The 19,916-nt window shown below is 41.0% G+C and overlaps 1 protein-coding gene across 1 annotated transcript in view; it reads left to right on the top strand.

The window, feature by feature from the left end:
* The first annotated feature begins 15,774 nt into the window (after positions 1-15,774).
* The window catches only part of CUNH11orf74 (chromosome unknown C11orf74 homolog), a 56,039-nt gene continuing 51,897 nt past the window's right edge, over positions 15,775-19,916 (top strand). Inside the window, exon 1 of the mRNA XM_019519377.1 lies at positions 15,775-16,202. Coding sequence (XP_019374922.1) covers positions 16,103-16,202 — 100 coding nt within the window. The 5' untranslated portion in view covers positions 15,775-16,102. The remainder of the gene's footprint in view (positions 16,203-19,916) is intronic.

Below are 19,916 nucleotides of genomic sequence, written 5' to 3'. Positions count from 1 at the left end.
GGGGGTGGGGGGAGGGGCCCTGCTGCCAGCCTGCGCCGAGGGGTAGGCGGCGGCTTTGAGCCCGGTGGCGGCCGGGCACTGGGCTGTGGCAGTGCCTGCGGCTAAAGTCTCCCTTGACATGATCAGCATCATCATAATTGTTATTGTCATTACTAATATGATCATGCGTGCTGTTATTGATGTTATTGACATCATTACTGACATTATTATGAATATTAGTATTGGCATTTCCAATATGATTAATATTGATATGCTTATTATGGATATTATTGGTGTTTCCGACACTATTGTTTTTATTGATAGGCATATTATGGATATTACTGGTGTTTCCAACACTATTATTATTATTAATAATATGATAATAATATTATAACACTATTATTATTATTAATAATGTAATAATAATAACATGCACATCATTGATATTATTGGTGCTTCCAACATTATTATTATTATGCATTTTACTGATATTATTTGTGCTTCGGATATTATGAATATGTATATTACAGATAGCATTGGTGTTTCCAATATTATTATTATTATTATTATTATTATTATTATTATTGTTTTTGGTGTTTCCAACATTATTGTTATTGATACACATACTATTGGTGTTTCTGATATTATTCATAATAATAAGTGTATTATGGATAGTATTGGTGTTTCCAATATTATTATTATTATTATTATTATTATTATTATTATTGGTGTTTCCAACATTATTATTATCGATTGCATATTATGCATATTATTGGTGTTTCTGATATTATTATTGATATACATATAATGGATATTATTGGGGTATCTGATATTACTATTTTTTTTTAACCATTATTATTAGTGATAGGCATATTGTGGATTTTATTGATATTATTGTAGGTATTATTTATATTATTGCAGATATTGCCAGTATTATTGATATTATTCCTATTATTATTGATGTTATTTTATCATCATCATTATTATTGTTATGGTTTTTAGTACTACTTCTAATGCTATTATTATTAGATAATATAATAGTGATCATAACTTTAAAATGACAGTACCTTGAATGTAACCATAACTCTGACATGATAACCATCATTATAAATGAGAATAACTTTTAAATGATGATGGTGATGAAAGCAGCGTGACAGCAATGTGGTGGTGGTGGTCCAGAAATGATGCAGGAGGCAAGGATTTCTTCGGGCAATGTCTTTTAATCAGACAAGGCAAGGCAAGGCATTCTCTATTAGGTCTACTTCTCTGATGATGATGATGATAATAACTAATGATGACGATAAACCAGTCTGGGAAATGGTGCTAAATAATGCATTACCCCCCTTGGGATTGTGGCTCCCTTTTCCTACAGCAGGATTGTGCTATATGTTTCCAAATTGTTCCTCAAGTTATTTTGCTTGTTTTGACAGTTCAGAAAACAGGAGATGAAAAGGTCATGAAATTCAGTTTAAAAGTCATGAGATTTGTGGGGGGCAGGAAAGGGGAGGAACTACTAGGTTTTTTTTAGTGCTGAAAGCTTTAGGGTTCATGGTTTCAGCCCTTAACTGGCACTGATAAAACAACCTCACTGAAAGCTGACATCCTTCTGTGGTCACACAACTATGGGTGTTAAGGCCTTAAGGAAAAAACTATGTAGTAGGAGACCCTAAAACCATGAGGAGTGGCAATGCTGAGTGGGACTTCCACCATCTCCTTTGGGATTTCTGTAGCACAGTCCTAGACAGAGTTCAAAATCTGTTTCTGTTTGCTGGGTAACTCTGTTGCTTTAGCTTGAAGGTTGTAGATTTCCCAGGATTTGACAGCCTTCTCAAAGCTGATACGGCTGTGCAAAAAGATCAAGGCCCTGTACTGTAGGTGAAATTCAGCCATGGACCCTATGGATCATTTGAGCTGGTGATCTTTCTTTTGATGGCTTACATGAATGCAGTTAGCCCGGGCTGGCCTTTGTACAAAGGTGAATTTTCCCGTATTAGAATTGGTAGCCTTCACGCTGGACGTTAGACAAAGATCCTCTCTGCCTGTCTCTGGCTACTCAAAGGACAGTGTTTTTAAAAGAGGAAGCTGTAACTTAGGCTTACTGGCTAATATTTTTTCTGCCTTTTGCTTTGTGGTTTCTTTGCCTCATTATTTCAGGGGCCTCAGAAAAATGGTAGATCTTCCATACTGCAGGTACAGCATTTCTTAGGCACATTTTGGGGAGGAGGGAGAAAATTCTCTGAACTTGTTGCCAAAGTGATTTAATCATGGTTTTACCGTTAATTTTACCTTCATATATGCACCATAAAAATACCTATACCGTACCAATCTTATTATTATAGCATCCACAGTTTTGCAAATTACCTTCCAAATATAAAACAGTATACATGTCTTTTCTGAAGAGTGTAAGTTACAGACAAACCTAGATTAGGAATTTGGGGAAAGACATGACTGAAATGAATTGAAGGTGGTGATAGACGCACATCTTGGTGGGCACAAGGTATATTAGCTACATGTTTCTTTTCTTATCTCCCAACAGCATGTATCTTTTGTTATCTCCCAACAGCAGTTCCTAGGTTTGGTTTCAGAGATCTTATATGCCAGCATTAGATCTCTCTTCCACTACACATAAGTGAGCAGTTCCATAAGTAAGTGACAGACAGGTTTCTTGTAGGAAGGATTGAGTGGCTGGATCCGAAGCGATTTGAGACAATGGATTTGGATTCGATTTTGACAGAGGAGAAGGTAATGGATTAGGAATGCTCCATAGAAATATTCCCTAGAGAGAAGAAGGGTGGGAGAAACAGAGAGATGGCTCTAAGGAAAAAATGGAAAGTTTGGGATGAACAAGTTTTGGACGTCAATGTTTTTCTGATTGTTCTCTTTGACTGTATATGCTAATTGATCAGTCATCTAAGTCACATGGTTTTGTTTCTGCCTACTGATTAGGCAACTGACACATTTTAAATAGAGAATAAAGGAAAACAAACATCATTATTTAACATGAATTTTCAGTGAGTAATAATTTATGCCAATATTCAGAAAATTCTAGTATCCACACCCTTATTCACAAATTTATGGCAGCTGTCAGGATATTAACAAATAACAAATGATTTGATTCCAGAAATGCTAGCAAAGCATTCTGACTAATCTTTTAGTCATGAGAAGGTTTGGAAACCAGTGTGTTTGCTAATTGCATAGCTATGATTTGACTCCCTCAGAAAAAAAGGTGCCAGGGTAACAATAAGTCTTACTAGTCAAAGCTCACTGCTGCTTATCAAATTCTCCCGTCATTCTGCAGGCATTGGTAACTTGGCACAAACATAGATGTTTAGTGCAGGAATTAAAAAGCTATTTGCAAGATTATATTTGTTTTCCTCTCCAGTGGTTCTGCCAATGCAGCATTTGTGTGTACACCCCCCCAGCCTTCTTCCTGATGGAACTAGTGCCCAAATCACACCCCCAAGACTTCTAGGTTGAAAAACAAATGTAGTTTCCACATTCTGCCTGATCAGATTCCCATCTGGATATCTAGGCAACTGTAAACCACCCAGTAAATGAAGTGTGCAGACTCAAAGTTTCCATAACTTCAGCACCCAAGTTTACTTGGGCAAGACAATGAACGTATTGGACCTACCTGGCTGATGGAGTGTTTCTCTTTCTCCTGAAATCTTTCTTTGTAACAGGGAATCGAATATCAGCACTTTATGGAATCTTCTCTGACTGCACAGGGGGCTGTGGCATAGAGAAGCAACCAGGCAAAGGGGAGGGGGGGGTCTATATGCTTAGCTTGCAGATGTGTTCCTGAGCACTCATTTAATGTGGCTAACTGGCTGTGACCGTTTTTTTGTTTTGTTTTGTTTTTCACTTCAGATGGTACAAAAAAGCAGCCCATTAGCTTGTACCTTTAGAAGTTTTAACTCTTTCAGGCCATACTAACAGTACACGTTTGCTCGTTTAGATTGTAAAATCTGTTGGTCAGGCACTAATTGTTCTCCGATATTTGTACAGTACTCAGCTTGGTGGGTTCTTCATCTTTAGCAGGGGTTTTGAACTGACATTTTTGTAAAAAAAATTATAAAAAACTAAAGTCACTGCTGAGTTAAAAAACAAAACAAAACGGGAAGTTGAATTTCTACAGACTCAGTAGAAAACCCACTTTGACCTGCATATTATTTTTTTCCTTTGAATTCACAGGCTACAATTAGATTATGACATTGAACCTGAACAAAGGAAGCAGTAAATGCATGCAACCCAAGGAGTGAGGTCTGGCTGGAGGTCTGATTCAAAGCCCACTGAAGTAAAAGGAAGCTTTTCAATTGACTTCAATGATCTCTTTGATTAGGGCCTAAAAGAAGAATACTGCTTTGTACACTTTTCTTGCATCTTTCATCAGACTTGCTCAGAGCACTTTTCCAGCAAACACTAATTAGCCTTTTAGCTCCTCTGAGACTATTGCTTTTACAGGGGGAAGTGAGGGAGGGAGCTTCAGGGCAAAGAGAGGGTCACATAGTGAGTAAGTGGAAGAAGAAGAAACAGAATTCACAGCTGCCTCAGCCCCCTTCTGTGGTTGGCAGGGCATCGCTATATCTACTCCTGAAATACAGAAGCCTCTGAAAGGGGAACACAGCAGCTGTTTTACATCACACAGTAACTTTGCAAAATAGGTTAGGACAGTCTGGTATTTGAAATTGCAATGGGGATTTAAACAGGAAGAGCGTGAAGTGGAATGTGGTCAGTATATCAGGGTAAATGTACTGATTTCTTATGAAAAGCATCATGAAATCTTTAATCACCATAATGCAGATAGGACTGTGGGTTTGTTCTTACTTGAAATTTGACACATCCCACAACAGTATCCTCTGACAGGCATAGCAGCTTATTTCTGCCACAGGGAGGAGATCCCCCTAGTAACGGGGGATTTGTACCACAATGTTCAGAGCCAGAATCAAACTTGCCCAAAATTCGGCTGCATACACATCAAATTTATATCTATTTTCAGCAGTACCTTCATGGTGTTTGCCAGTTTCCTATCCAAGTATTGACCCAGCCTGACCCTCTTTAGTTTGTGTGATCAAAAGACAAGGTAGTCAAGCTGCAGAAATCACATACAAATTTCAAAAGAAAATTGAGATTTTTTTCCTTGTGTCTGGCCTAATATTTTAGGTTCATCTTACTCTCCCTCTGTCAGTTAGCGTGCCTTATCTTTAGAAAATTGACTGTCTGATATGATTACTTTGGTACAGAGGACAGAAAAGTTAAACTTGTCCTGCAACAAAATGCCACTAAAAAGAAATTTCTATTTGATACGAATAGTGGTCCATCTAGTGCTCCTCTTTCTCCAACTGTGATCAGTGGCTGTAGAGGAAGGGACAAGAAATCTTGGAGTAAGCGGTTCTGGAATAACTTGCCTACTAGGGAGGTCAGAAAAATGAGGTACAAAATTGTGTCAGTTTATTTGACAGTTAAAGGCACAAAACTATGTACAGATAGTATTCAATTGAGAGATCCATTCCTTTAAATCTTGTAGTTTAATAAAAGTAATTTATGTGGCATGTCTTATCCTGCTCACTCAATAATCTGGAAGCATATTGAATGAACTGTTTTTTTTCTTCCACCAGTATTCATTTAAATTAACATCTTAAATTTTCTTCATCTCAAATATTTCCAAACTTTTGACTGGACAGATGACAAATGTCACAAACATATTGTTAGCCACTGACATGCAGTCACTTCTGAGATGTAACTCCTCAGCTCACTAACTGTACACAATATGTGGTGGCAGGCTGGCACAGAGTCAAGGCTAGTTATTCAATTGGGAGGGTATGTTGTTGGAGACAGCTGGAATGTAAATCCCTGGAATTTAGCCGGGACCCTGGGGCTGAGACTTTAGCTTTGGTGAAAGGTAGCATGGGGAGACTCAGTGACTTCTGATCAGGATTTCAGCTTTGTGTCTCATCTAAGGATCTAAAGACAGGAGGACAGGGACCTTAAGCCCTGCCTTACTGGGCATTCAGTACAGACACAGGCAAAGCAGTGTCCTCTAACCTTAGCTTTAGAAGAAGATGAGTTTTCTTTAGAGGCCTCATACCAAAGCTGAGAACCCCTACCTGTCTTTAGCTGCATAATCTGAGAAGATTGCACTCCAAGGGATTATGGTTGCTGTCTTTTAGAAGAACAAATGTGAACAGGAAATGTTACCCTCGTAGCAGGTCCCTAGATTGTCTTTAAAACAGCACTGTCACTGCCATTTGTTACAATTTATCAGGTGCTTAACTCATACAGTATTTCCCTAATCAAGCAAGCTCAATACGTTTTACCTGCAGCTAAAGCTGTTGGCAGTTAGCAGTGCGTCTACAAGGCAGTGGTAGCTGGGCCCAGAGTCTTGACAGTATCATACAGTTCAGACCTAAGACCAAATATTGCACTAATGTATCTATACAGCTCCCATTCAGGCAAACTGGCGTGAGTGTTCATTCAAAGTCCTACTCTTCCTCCCATTGAAGTCAGTGGCAAGCTTCTGGGTGACTTAAGTGGGATCAACATCAGGCCCTGTACTCTTGATAACTACTTTGAATTGACAGTTCTTGTGAGAAGCATCCAAAACATCCATGAATCATTTGAAAGTAGTTCTCATTTGTAACTGAAACATCTGAGCTTTGATCTTGTTCATACTGTTCAGTTGACCTGCACCTGCGTATAACCAGAGCTTTCTTCTTTGAAGTTCATTCCAGGAGCTGCTGTCTCATTACAGGTGGTGGGAGGGGAGGAGATGGGGGGTGAGGGGATAGGGAGAGAAGGCCAGGTTACAAGGCAGGGATGTCTAATAGATTTAATGTTATCTCCTTAAGACAATGATTATGTCTTCTGATATGTTTCCTTTTAAAAGTGTAAGTCTGCAAACATCCAGCCAACTTGTCAACATACAGAACAGGAATGTAATTTTCTTACCATCGTCTTTAAAGAACACTTTGTTCCTCTTCAGGAAACTGGGATTCTTAAGGATCACCCACTTACACCCTTTTTATCCCCTCCCCTCAAGGTACAGTATCATACTATGATATGTAGGATTCTGTACTCCTTTCTTAAACAGAAAGTATTAAATAAAACAGTGTTAGCTGCATAGACACACAGATGCCCACTTAGTCTGAGTTCTGCCTTTGTTTTCTTTCCTCACATCTTGTCTTGAATTTTGCACAGCAGGGTGTCAGACTACTTGGGTCTCAGGTTAGAACTGGACCATGGTACTCCTTGTGGGCCAGATCAAAGTTGGGCCATATGGCCTGCTGCAGTAGCCTCAGTGGCAGTGGCTGTGGTGCAGGCATCAGTGGGAGTGGTTCAGGGTTTGGTGGCAATGGGGGCGCAGGCTGCAGCGAGGGTGGTGCACGGTCTGGGGGTGGAGGTTGTGGCACAGGGGGCAGGAGGGTCATAGTCTGGCAGCAGTGGTGTGACGTCCAGGAACAGCAATTTTGGCTTCCATGCCCACTGGAGCAAAGGGCCCAACTTCCGATGCCCCCTGGTAGTTTGGTGGGCCAGAGAGGTTCTGCGTTTTGAATCTAGCCTGTGGGCTGTATGACACCCCTGCTGTACAGCATGTAGAACCATCTAGTGGCTGAATGATGTAGGACAACTAAATGGCATAGTGACTGCTGTGCTTGCTAAGCAGGATGGAGCACTACTTTCTGTGAAGTTTCTTCCTGATATTTCTGGGCTCATGCACAGGCTGGAAATAGTATGGATAGTGCATGTTTTTTCTGTCTTACCTGCTAATTGCACTTCTTTTTAGACCCATGTTTAGTTATGTCCTACAATAGTATTATCTCATTATTTATTGCTATAATGTAGCAAATCTGTACCTAATGAGGACTTCATGGTCATCAGTAAATTGAACAGTAACATGACAGTGGGACAGAATTCAGATAAGATACCTTTGTTGCCAGAGTGCTGGCTCCAACTATTCAAGTGAAATGAGAATCTGTTCTAATGGTAAGATAGGGCCCATGACACCCACATGAGCAATGGTGTTTGTGTTCACCAATCTCAGTAAGCCCGCACAAGTCTGTCTAACAGTCTATGGGATTTTATGGTACTGTTATTAGGGGCAGACTGGCATTATGCTGGGATTGCTTTATAGGGGGTAAGTAACCCACTGCAGTAGCTTGGGAGGGAGGCATTTGGGGACTTGGGGATGTAGAGTTTAATTTCAGGTCAGCCTGCTGCAGTAGGAAGAAAGTACAGTTTTTGGATACTACACCTGGTATAGAGTAGTATAGTAGTATAGTGTATAGTAGTAGAGTAGTATAGTTAGTATACTAGTATACTATACTAGTATAGTGTATAGTATACTATAGTAGTAGAGTAGTATAGTGTAGTATAGTAGACTTGGGGATGTAGAATTTAATTTCAGGTGAGCCTGCTGCACTAGGAAGAGAGTACAGTTTTTGGATACTACATCTGGTATAGAGTAAGTTTGCCAACACTGCCACATGTCTAAGGCTTTATCTGCTTCCCACGCTGTGCTGCCTAACTGCATGTAGAAGGGAAGTAGCAGACCTATGGAGCCTATTTTTCCTTTACCTTGCCCAAAGGGAGTCCCTGGAACTCAGATCTTATTGTTGCAAGACCATAGTGTATGAGCTTTATGGATGAAATGTGCTTTAGGAGCATAAGCTGCTTATCTCTGTCACCTTAACTAGATAAGAATAGATTTTGGTTTTATGAGCTGTTTTTTGGAACTGGGTATTTCAGGGTGCTATAGAAAACAATGACTGAGTCAGATAAAAATAGTACAGTGACTGCAGGGAAATATATTATGAGCTAGATAGTGCATGAGACAGTTGCAGTGAGTCTAACACATTCACATTTAGATTTAGGACAGTGACTATATATTTTGGTATGCATTCCATCTACATCAAGAGTATTCAATAAATGACTTTAGTAATGAATAACCAGTTCTTAATGAGGATGATTTTTGACAGATCCAAGCTCAGAGCATTAAAACATGACTTCCCCTTTGCACGATTCTCAAAAAGTCTATGCCACGTGATGCAGCAGTGGATTATTTCTTTTTGAATAGTAAAATTGTGTAGGCGTTTTCTGTGTTGATTAATGATGCTGTCTCAGTTTAAAAGTTTGAAAGTTCATTTTCCTTTTATTGGTTTTAAAAAATATATAATAATTTTAAAAGACAAACCAGTGCTCAAGAATATAGTGTGAAATAGGAAGCCAGCATTTCACAGCTACTACATTTTTCATTGTTTAATGGAATTAATAACTGTGTAATTGAAATCATGCTAATACTCAGCTGACCTGCCTCTGTGATTCAGTGCAGACATTTTTGGTTTGGTTTAGACAGCTGGGAGGAAGACTACATTTTGGGAAATAGAATTGATTCTGCACAATCTGCAGATGATCGGCAAGTCTTAATGAGTGATGGCCTCAAGAAACCTAAATACAGTAACTTGGATGGATGAGCGGGAAAGAAATGCAAATTTTGAAGAAGGAAGAATATACAGCTTCTTAAAAGTACCATTTTCAGAAACTCTTCTCTCTTTTACTATGCAGAGCTTCCAACGTAAGGGTAGGGTTCAGGAGTCTTTGACATCCTGTTCCCACCATGAAAAACTTCAGAACTCCTTTGCAACTCCAATAAGGAAAAATATAATTAATGGCAATAGTGTCAGCAATAGTGGACACTGATCCACTTGGAACTGGACTGATTCACCAGTGCATTTCACATAGGCTGTCAAACAACTGTTGTGTGACTGATTTTTGGTCACTGTCAACTAGATCCGTATTTTATCTGGTGACCTAGCACTTAGGCTAGGGACAGACATTCAAAAAGCTGGAGCCTGAATTGATTCAGCCTTTGCAGGTTAGTCTAACCTGCCTAGGCAGAACTGGTTTGTAACAGGACAAACATTTGCTATGGACAGAGGCAATGCAGGCACGCAGCTGAAGTTGCTCAGGCCAGGAGCGCTAGAGCAGGCCCTCGGTTGCAGGGAAGCAATGTGGGGAGGCATGGCCAACCCAGGTTGAACTGGCCGGGGAGGGGTTTCATTCCCTCTCTCTATCTTACCTGCAGGGACCTGAGCTGGGTCTGCTGAGCGCTCCCCCCTTGCTGCTGCAGCAGCAGGCACCATGGCCTCTGAGGCAGAGAGGGGCAGGGTGGAGAGTTAGTCTTCCCTCTACTGAGCCCAGTCTGCCCACCCTCGCTGCTGCGCTTCCTTCCCCCACCCAGGTTCCCTGCCTGGCTGTGTCCCCGCCCCGCTGCTGCAGCAGGAGGGGGCAGGGCCCTTGTTGGGGGCAGCAGCCCCTGTCGTAAAATGGGGGAGCAAGCCGCTTCCTGGTTGGGGCACTGCGCTGTGCTGCCGGGCCGGCAGAGCTGCGGCAGCATTGAGGTCCAGAGCAGGCCAGAGCCCTGCAAGGACACCCGCAATGCTGCCATACTCCCAACAGCTGTGCCAGGCCTGCAGAGTGGCGCTGCTGGGAAGGGGCTCATGCTCTGTGAAGTGGTGACAGGCTGCTGCCTATCACTGTCACTCATTCACTGCTTGCTGTTCCACCTGCCAGGTGGGGATGGGTATGGCCCCCACTGCTTGATTTGTGCGCAGGGCAAGCCCCTTCCGGGCAGGAGGAGGATTATTCAGTCACTGACCCCAACCACAGGCCTAGCAGCAGCTGCAGCTGGGCTGGAGAGACCCTGATGTGCTGCCGGTGGCCATCTGAATAAGTCTCCTTCTGCCCAGTGGGGGCTTGCCCCAAGCATGGAGCGGCCATCGGCGTTGAAGTGGGGTCTGCCCGGCCTGGCTCCTGCTGTTGCTTTGTGCTCAGGTCAGCCCCCTCCTTGTAGGAGGAGGCTTATTGGGATGCTGGCCGGGAGCACAGAGCGGCGGCTGCAGCTGTGCCAGGCAGACCCTGCTTCAGTGCTGGCAGCCACTCTGTGCTTGGGGCAAGCCCCTGCTGGGCAGGAGGAGGCTTATTTGGATGCTGGCTGCTGACCACTGGCACTGCATTTGCATTGGGGTCTGCCTAGCACGGCCGCAGCTGCTGCTCTGTGCTCCAAGCCAGCCCCCTCCTGCCTGGAGGGGGCTTATTTAGCCACCGGCTCCAAACAGAGGCCAGCGGCAGTGCCAGCAGCCAGAGGTCTCTGGTTTAACTTAGATCAGCAAGGGGCCTGGGACAGACATTGCATAAACTGGTTTGACCCAAATCATTTAAGTCTAATACTACATTCAGCTAGATTAATCTCAAACTGGTTTCAGCCATTTTCAAAGTGGTTTATGTGCACTGAATGTCTGTTCTATTACAGGTTTAAACTAGTTTTTGATCACTTAAACCAGTTTATGTGTAATGTCTGTCCCTAGCCTTAAAGGCCCTATATGGGCCCCATTCCTTCTGCAGTCTATTTTTTCCTCCTGCAAGGTAGGGTCTTGAGTTCAATAGGAGTTGTTCCTTGTCTTGCATGGGATCAGTTAGGGTGGATGACAACGGTGACTACAAACTTCCTGTTTTGTTCTGTCTGTTCTTCAGGTGGGCTGGTTATGCCTTTCAAAAGGCATATAAATAAATCATTTATTTAAAAGAAATATCCTGAGAATAGAGCCTATCAAACTTATAAATCTGGAGTGATTCTCAAGAATCAGGAGGTGCAGAATTTGAAGTTAGTAGAAAGTTCATCTCTAATGTCTGCTGCATAGTGTGAATTGCATTTATGTCCTGGACTTACTCATTTTTAGGACAGTTTCAAATGTAGTGTAGCTCATAAATGAAAATGTTGGCTTGTCTGGTTTCCCTTGTTCACACCACAAAACTTTTGCATAGGTTGACACATTTTGACAACCACTAGGCTTTATTGAGAGACACTTGGGACTGAAATTGAAAGGATGTAACAGATTGTCAACTAGAATAAAAATGAGCCCATATAAGAATCTTAATAAATAGACATACAGATTAGAAAAAAGAGTTATCACAGTTTTCCTAACAAATTATCAGCTAAAAACAATCTGTTAATTTTGAGAGTGCTGAAATTCCTCAAAGTGTCAGATCCATTGCTTTTCATCATCTAGACCAACATGACATAGAAGTCAACACTTCTGCAGGGCACCTGGAATTAGGGTGAGGAGATCATGGGTGTGGAACCCAAGTGCAAAACTATCTGTATCTTTCATTGTGTGAAAAACTGGAAGTCCATTGTGCTTGATGGAACCTAATGTTTAATGAGGATCCATTTGACTCATCTTGCTCATCATATGCTATTTCCAAGAGAGAGAGACTGGGGACAACCCCATGCAAATTTATTGAACCATCCTTGGGCTTTTATTGTATCTTTGGGCCCTCTCTAGTTTTATTGTTGGGTTTCTAGATTTAAATTCTTCACTAAAATAGCAAAGTTCTAGTAAAAGTGGCAGGATTTATGAATTGTTCAAATTACATATTTCATTTCTGTAGCCAAAATGAACATTTTAAGCTTTAGTGTAGGTAAAGCAAAACTGATCACATTTACACTCCTGTAAATCTGGAGTAACTGTTGATTTCAGTGGAGCTACTAGAGATTTATGGCTATAAGCAAGGTAAGCATCTAGTCCATTCTTCTCCAGAGAAACCTGAGAAAGAAGTGCCTTTTTGTCAAGCTTGGAAATTGCTGGGAAATTTTCTCTCACATTTTTAACAAGCAGGACTAGAATCAGTTGCATTTGTCCCTGTAATGAATGCATGTTATGCACCTTAGGTCTGATGGGAGATACATAGGTCAGGCCCAGGACAATGAAACTAGGTTGCATTAAGTCTTTTGAGATTATTTACTTGTTAAGGTTTTTTTTTTACTGAGATTTAAGGCAGAGTATATTTCACTTTTTGTCCTTGGCACCCACAATTAATTCTTCATGAAGCTGGGGTCTGATATTTTATCAGTAGTATTTGGCTGGGCATCCTTCCATGGGAGTCAATATTTCATCTTCTCTCCAACTGTAAAGATGGACCTAGAACTAAGATTTTGTGCTCAGGCCTTGTGCCACTGCTGCCCTGCAACTTTTGCTACAGAACACGTTCAAACTTAGAGTGGAATGCCCTGTGCACTCAGGGCCAGATCCATGGGTGACTGGTACCTCCTGAGTCAGGGTGGGGCACATGCCCCCAACAGTCAGCAACCGGGGGGTGGGGGGTCCCACTGCAGCTGATCTTGCTGACCTGCAAGTGGCTGCAGTGCACCGGTGACACTTCCAGGTGCGCTGCTACTTCTGGATGAGCATGATTGGCCACAAGGGGAACGCTTCTGGCACCCCCACTTCCTGGGTGGCACTTTCAGGGTGGGCACCAGTGCTCTCACCTGTCCCCCCTGCCCAGGAACACTGGCTGTCAGGGGGTGCATCAGCACTGTCAGGGGATGCACATGTCTCCCCTGGGCACCCCCTACACGTCGCCACTAGGCAGATCCAGAATGGGTGCAATGATGCAGTCATACCTGCCTTTTAGACCATGCCACGGGAACAGCAGCTGAAGACTTTAAGTCCCCAAAGTAGATAAAAACCCTGTTCCGCACTCTTGGCACCCTGTCCCTTCCCCTCTGTGCTCAGTGGTACCTCTCTTCCTTTCCATTCCCCCCACCCCCTAAGCCTGCTGCTGCTGGTGTCCCCTCTGTCCGTGGCTCACCTCGGGATGGGGAGAGCTTCAGAGCTGCTCCTGCCCTGTTCCAGCTGGGCCCTGTGGGGAGTGGAGCTCTGCTGGTGGCAGCAGCACTCAAGTGATTATGAGGGCATGACACTACAAGCCGACACAGAAGCTGTATCTCAAGGTGATAATTAAAGTTGCAGAGGGCAGTGGGGAGTTCACGGGCTGACACAGCAGGCATTTTATTCCTGGTGACTTGTTGGCATTGCTTAAACCCTCTGTTTTGCCATATATAATGTGGGCATATTAATTTTCGGCACCTACCTTGCAGGATTACTGTGAAGTTTAATTCATTAATACTTGCGGAGCCCTGAGAGCTCCCTAGTAGATACTGTGGTAGGTTGGGACATTGTTGTGGTAGTTATTGTAGTTATTATTTAGTTACTTGTTAAAGAATGAGGTTGGTTAACAAAGACCTTATAATGCCCCCTAGTCTTTCGCACAAAGAAATATACTTAGAGTAATGACTCTAATAACTGAACAGTAATGAAAAATAAAAAAGGCATTGCTTCCTTCTGAAAACCACTAGAATTTGCATAAACTACTTTGACTGTCTGGTAAATGCTTATATGCTCAGTCAGTCCCTAGAGAGATTAATATTAGCTTGTTTTTAGTGAAACTTTATAAAAGCGTTGTGTATTTTGGGCCATGTGTATTTTTTAACTTCAAAACAATAATCTCTTCCGCCAGTCAACAGCACACCAAAGTTAGGATAAGACATGAAAAAACATGGCTTACTTTGTTGTTGTGGTTTGAGTGTTCCTTGTTCAGTCTGCTTTAACTATGAATCCGAAATAACGGTTGAAAACCTACCTTGTTTGTAATCAACTGGATTCAGTGAATACAGGGTTTTGTCTGATAAACTATTTCTTACTGTTGTTGTAAATTAGGTATTGGATTTACAGGAGTCAAGATGCCCAGGGCTGCATGAAAAACAAAGCGTGCAGCATATCTAATAGTCATTAATATTTATTGCAATTGTGTCTACAAGTGGTATTTTCATATACGTGACTAAGTTACCTCTTGAATGCAGAACTGTAGAAATGTATGCAAAATGACACTTCTGTTTATTAAACTTGGACTTATAGCCTTTGGAAGTCAGGCCCTTATGTATACTGAATGCTGTTATAATTATGATTATTACAATTATTAATGGACTTTACATAGCTTTCTGAAGTGCTATACACATTAATTTGGACACCACTGAAACAGAGCTTCCTTGAGGCTGTTGTTTTTCTTATGCTTTGTAGAGGCAATCGAGATGGGCTGGGAAGTAATAGTTGGTAACCAGAAAGTAGTGCACTACTTTCCAGAAACCAGAAAGTAGTGCACTGCTAGACAGGGCACTAGCTCTTAGCATTTGTTCAGTGTTTCAGCTAGAGACCATGCTTTCCTAGGTGTGTACAGTGCCTTCAATAATGCACCCCAATCCCTATCTAGTTCCTCAGTATGCATAAAAATTGTAGCAACACATTCTTTTGTGATATAGTGCAATGCTTTGATGATATAGTGCAAGATAGGGCTTTGATGATATAGTGCTATGATGATATAGTGCAAGATGCACGTGTTAAATGAGCTGGTGGATTAAGTCCAGATTTCCACTGTACAGGTATACCTATCATACAGTCCAACACAATGACTAGCTTCTGGGCTATGCCTGTGTTGCACAGTGTAGTGCTGAGCAAAGGTACCCAACCTAGCTGTAAGTATCCCAGAAACAGCATACCTGTGTTATACTGGTGATCCACCCAGGCAGATATGCACTGCTTTGCAACAGGGCTTATTAGCCCTAGGCAAAGTGCTGTCCTAATGTGACTATACTATTTTTTTGGATCCAATCAAATTCTTGGGTATCTATCTCTTACTGCATTATGCCATTTATATATACACTAAATAACACCCTTTTAGCAAAAAAGCCCCAAAAACAAACAAAAAAATTCCCGCCAGGGTTGGATAGGCGGTGATACTAAACTACTTAGACATGGATCCTCAAGAATAAAGTAGAAAGCACATTGCCAAGGTGTCTCGAGAAAGGCATATGTCATCCCCTGCCCAGGAAATACCTGTTCTGTGGATACAAGTGTTTAGTCTTCAAGGATGACAAACCAGGACCTGTCACCTAAATAAAGCTGGAATAACTGTGTCTTTGATCTGGCTAATGACCTTTCATGGGTAAACTCCTGTGCTAGTTTAGAGTCCTATTGAAGGGTTCAGGAGCATCAGAAAGAACAAACTCTTGGCGTTGTAATGCTAACCCGCCTTGTGAAAGTTAGAGAACTTGTTTTTGTAGTCTAAAAATAAAACCCAAACAAATCCTCAAACTCCCTAAACTCCAATTTGTTTTCTTCCTGTAGAAAAAAAAGAAGTCTTAAAGTCACACTGTTTACAGCTTTCCTTTTTTATTGCAGATGAAGCCTGTCACAACTGATATGCCTGTTTGACTGTCAGGGTTGTGAACATGGAAAAGCAACCATTAAACAGCATCCTTGATCAGTTTATCAATAGCCATGAGCAGACATATGAAGAGTTTCTAGGCACGTTCACTTATCTTTTGAAAGGTATGTCAACTTCCAGAATCTCGCAGAACAAATTCAGTTCGCAAAGTGAAATCTTTTTCAAGTATAAAGAGAGATAACCTTGTCCACTGGGTAGGATACTGACCAGCAAGCTCAGAGACATGGGTTCTCTTTCTAGTACCACCTTAACCTCTGCATACCCTTGAGTGGGTCATTTCAGTTCTCTTCACTTTCATTTTCCCTGCTGCTTTTTCTTGGGTTGCCTATTTAGATTATAACATCTTTGGGGGCGGAAACTGGCAGTTACTATGTGTATGTACAGTACCTAGGACAGTGAGTACTTAGACTTGACTAGGGCCTCCACATCTGGAATGATAATAGGTTAGGTCGGTGGGTGTTTGGTTGTTTTTTTTCCCTGTTTCTTTAATGATATGGTACTTCGAGAAACCTGGTGGTTGTCTCATTTTGTTGTTTGAGCTAATGATCACCTTTGAAATCCACAGCATCACCATCATTAACCACTTTAAATAGATTGTTAGGGCCTGAACATAATGCTAGATGTCCATTATGTAAGAAGTCAGGAATCTTTCTTGGACCTGCATTTCATTGTGGTTTAGGAATGTAGAAGACACTGAGCCAGAATTTTTCTACTTTGAGCAACTTCAGGTAATCATTATTCAGCTGACAATATAGATTTTGTCCCTCCTATATTTCAGAATTTTTGGCTGCAGTGCCTCTCACTGAAATCAAGTGAAATCAAGTTGATTAGATCAGAACCTCAGGAATTATATTCATTAAAAATTAATCCTTTTATTTTGAAGACATGCAGTAATACAAGATGGCCTGTGGCTTATGGTTGTGTGAACACTGATTTTATGAACACTGATTACACGTATTGTCCAAGCTATGATATTTACTAACTTGGTCCTCTGAGTAACTTGGGTCAGTGAGGGATGAGTTTGGTCAAAACAGAAGACCTTAGACTGAATGAGGATTTTAAGTTTTTTTCTTAAGATTTCCATGGTTTCTAAATTCAGTGAGCATTAGTGCAACTTAAACAGCCGCCAAGATTTGAATAGGGAAGTTCAGCTCTGGGTGCAAAATATGTAGCTCAGACTCATCTCTAATGAGCACAGACCTAGGGATTCTTTAAATCAGTTTTATAAAATGAATATGTCAGTTTGATATTGCTAAATTACATTGCTTGCAACCGCAGTTGTCTATTAAGAGTGATATCCCTATATTATTCCAGAAGTAATGTATTTTCCAATTACACCATGTGGCATGATCCATTGATTGGCACTCAGTACCCTGCTCTGTCCTTGTCCTTCAGGCAGAACTGAGTGTCAGTCACAGGCATTGAAGCAGAAAACCAGTCAGGGGGAGTGGAAACTGCTCGTGTGGCAGGCTTCCTTTCCCAGACCCAGAAAACCAAAGGAGAAATTCAGACATTGGAAAATAAGATTAGGTAATTAAAAATTTGCTTCTGGTACAAACCCTTCTACTTTGTGTCGAGCTTGTTTAACTGAGGAGAACTGAGACCTCAAGTACAGGGAACAGATCACCTTGCAAAAAGCTACAGGATGTATCTCTGTTACATTGATACTCAGTACAGCATCTGCCTCCAAATATATGCATATAAAATATAACTGGAGTTCCAGCTGCAATACATGATTGTACCAGCACAGGAAACTGCATTTCTAAACAAAATAACTTGGGTTGCTTTTTTTTCCCCCTTTCAAAATACCCAAAGGCACTGGTTCACATTATAAACTAATGACCTGCAAAAATTCCACTTAAAGCACAAAGCCTTTCAGGGCTGGAACAGTGCGAAATGCATTTTAAACTATCACATTCCTATTTTCTTTATTTTGCACTCACATATCTTGAAAAATATTCATTCAGATTTTAATGAAAATAATTTAAAAGGAAAATGGGGTGGTTCGGGCTGTATCTGATACTAGGGCACAGCTTGTTCACTTTCAGGTCATGAGTTCAAATCCTAACTATTACCAGATGTTAAAAAATGACCCGTGATATTTGCAAGATTAAATTTGAATGCACAGTTTCTATGATTATATCTTTGGAGACCAGGCACTGCAGTATTAAGCACTGTGCTCAGACATTTTCAGACATGTAATAACCACATGCATGCATAAATATCCAATATGGCTATGCCCTTGTGTGTGCAAAGGTATACACACTTCTATATGATGATTTCTGCATGAGGACTTAGTACTTTGTTTAAATAATGATTTTCCTTGAAAGTTACTGCTATCTAAAGGCTCTTTGTTGGTCATATGGTTAGAAAAACAGGATAGAAAGAAACCCCAAAAGCTTCTTAGAGTGTTCAGTGTGTTGAGGATGAGAGCTACCCTGAAATATTGTATTATATTTATATTTATGTTGACATTCTCCTATTGACAGTGTTTTAAACCTCTGTTCCTTTTAAGTTTAGGAAGCTGAATATTAATGGAATTTAGCACTTCTTATCTTCTTTGGCTATATTAAAAGTATTTGTTTCCAAGAAAGAAAAAAGAATACCGATTTTGTAATATTGTCTGTGTTTTACATTACCCTCTGCCATGGTCTACAGAAGTGGATAGAGATTCTATTATTATTATTATTATTATTATTATTATTATTATTATACTCCAAGTTAAAAGTCTTCTAGTAGCTTAATTAGGCTAAATTTTAGAATGGAAAGACTAGGATCCTATAGCTTTGTATGGTTTATCTAGCAATAATTCTGTTCTAAGTGTCCCATGAAACCCTTGCTAGGGGAAAAAAAATAAAATGTATCTTTAGTACAGGCAATTCATCTTCCTGATTTGGGAAATACCAAGTGTAATCATCCTGAATCCAGAGTCTACAGGTGTTTATACATGTGCTCTGGGAGTGAGGGGTGGGGGTGGACTTTAATTAGAGTGGCTCTGAGAGTCACTGTGATTAAAGTGCCCAGAGCTTCACATCTATCAGTTTTCTTGTGCTGGAAAATGGTGGTGGGGGTGCTTTAGCTAAAGCTTGTCAAACGAGCTTTAGTTAAAGCACCCATGGCACCATTTTTCAGTGTGGGGATGCTGATACACGTGATGCTGGAGTCTGCTGGAGCACAGTATTTACCACGCTCCAGCAGACTTGATTAATTAATTACAGCACATTGGAGCAGCTTCGCTGCACATGTATAGGTGCTGTATAACACTAAAATAGACTTGCTGCTTGTGGGAGAATGAGAGTTCAAAAACCAATTGACTAGCACAACTAACTTCTATTAAAACTTACGATGGTGGTAAGTAGATGGTTCAAATTTATTAAACATCACTTCAGAAAGAGTAAACTCAGCGTTTTAAACATCTGCAGTCCTGCAAAATGACTCAGATTTTGGATATATCATCTTTCAGAAATTCACAATATGTGGCAGTACTCCATGCATAATTGGTGGAAATGTTAATAATTTTTATTGATCTTTTTAAATAAGTGGGCAGTTGAGATTAGCCTTCAAGGTGTCCTTGAATCTCTTCTTTTGCCTACCTCTAGAGCAGTGACCATTGGGGGAGTGTAGGACTTGTTTAGGGAGCTGGTTGTCAGGCATCCTTATGACATGTCCTGTCTAATAGAACTGGTGCCATATAAACATGGCTTCATTACTAGCCAGAATTCTGTCTTCTGCTCTTCTAATTGATATGGAGGATTTTCCTAAGATATTACTGATGACAACATTTCATAGAATCATAGAAGTAGGGTCGGAAGGGACCT

Source organism: Gavialis gangeticus, unplaced genomic scaffold (genome assembly GCF_001723915.1).
Source record: "Gavialis gangeticus isolate Ggan-Ray unplaced genomic scaffold, GavGan_comp1, whole genome shotgun sequence".
Taxonomy (NCBI): domain Eukaryota; kingdom Metazoa; phylum Chordata; order Crocodylia; family Gavialidae; genus Gavialis; species Gavialis gangeticus.
This window is presented reverse-complemented; position numbering and strand designations above follow the sequence as displayed.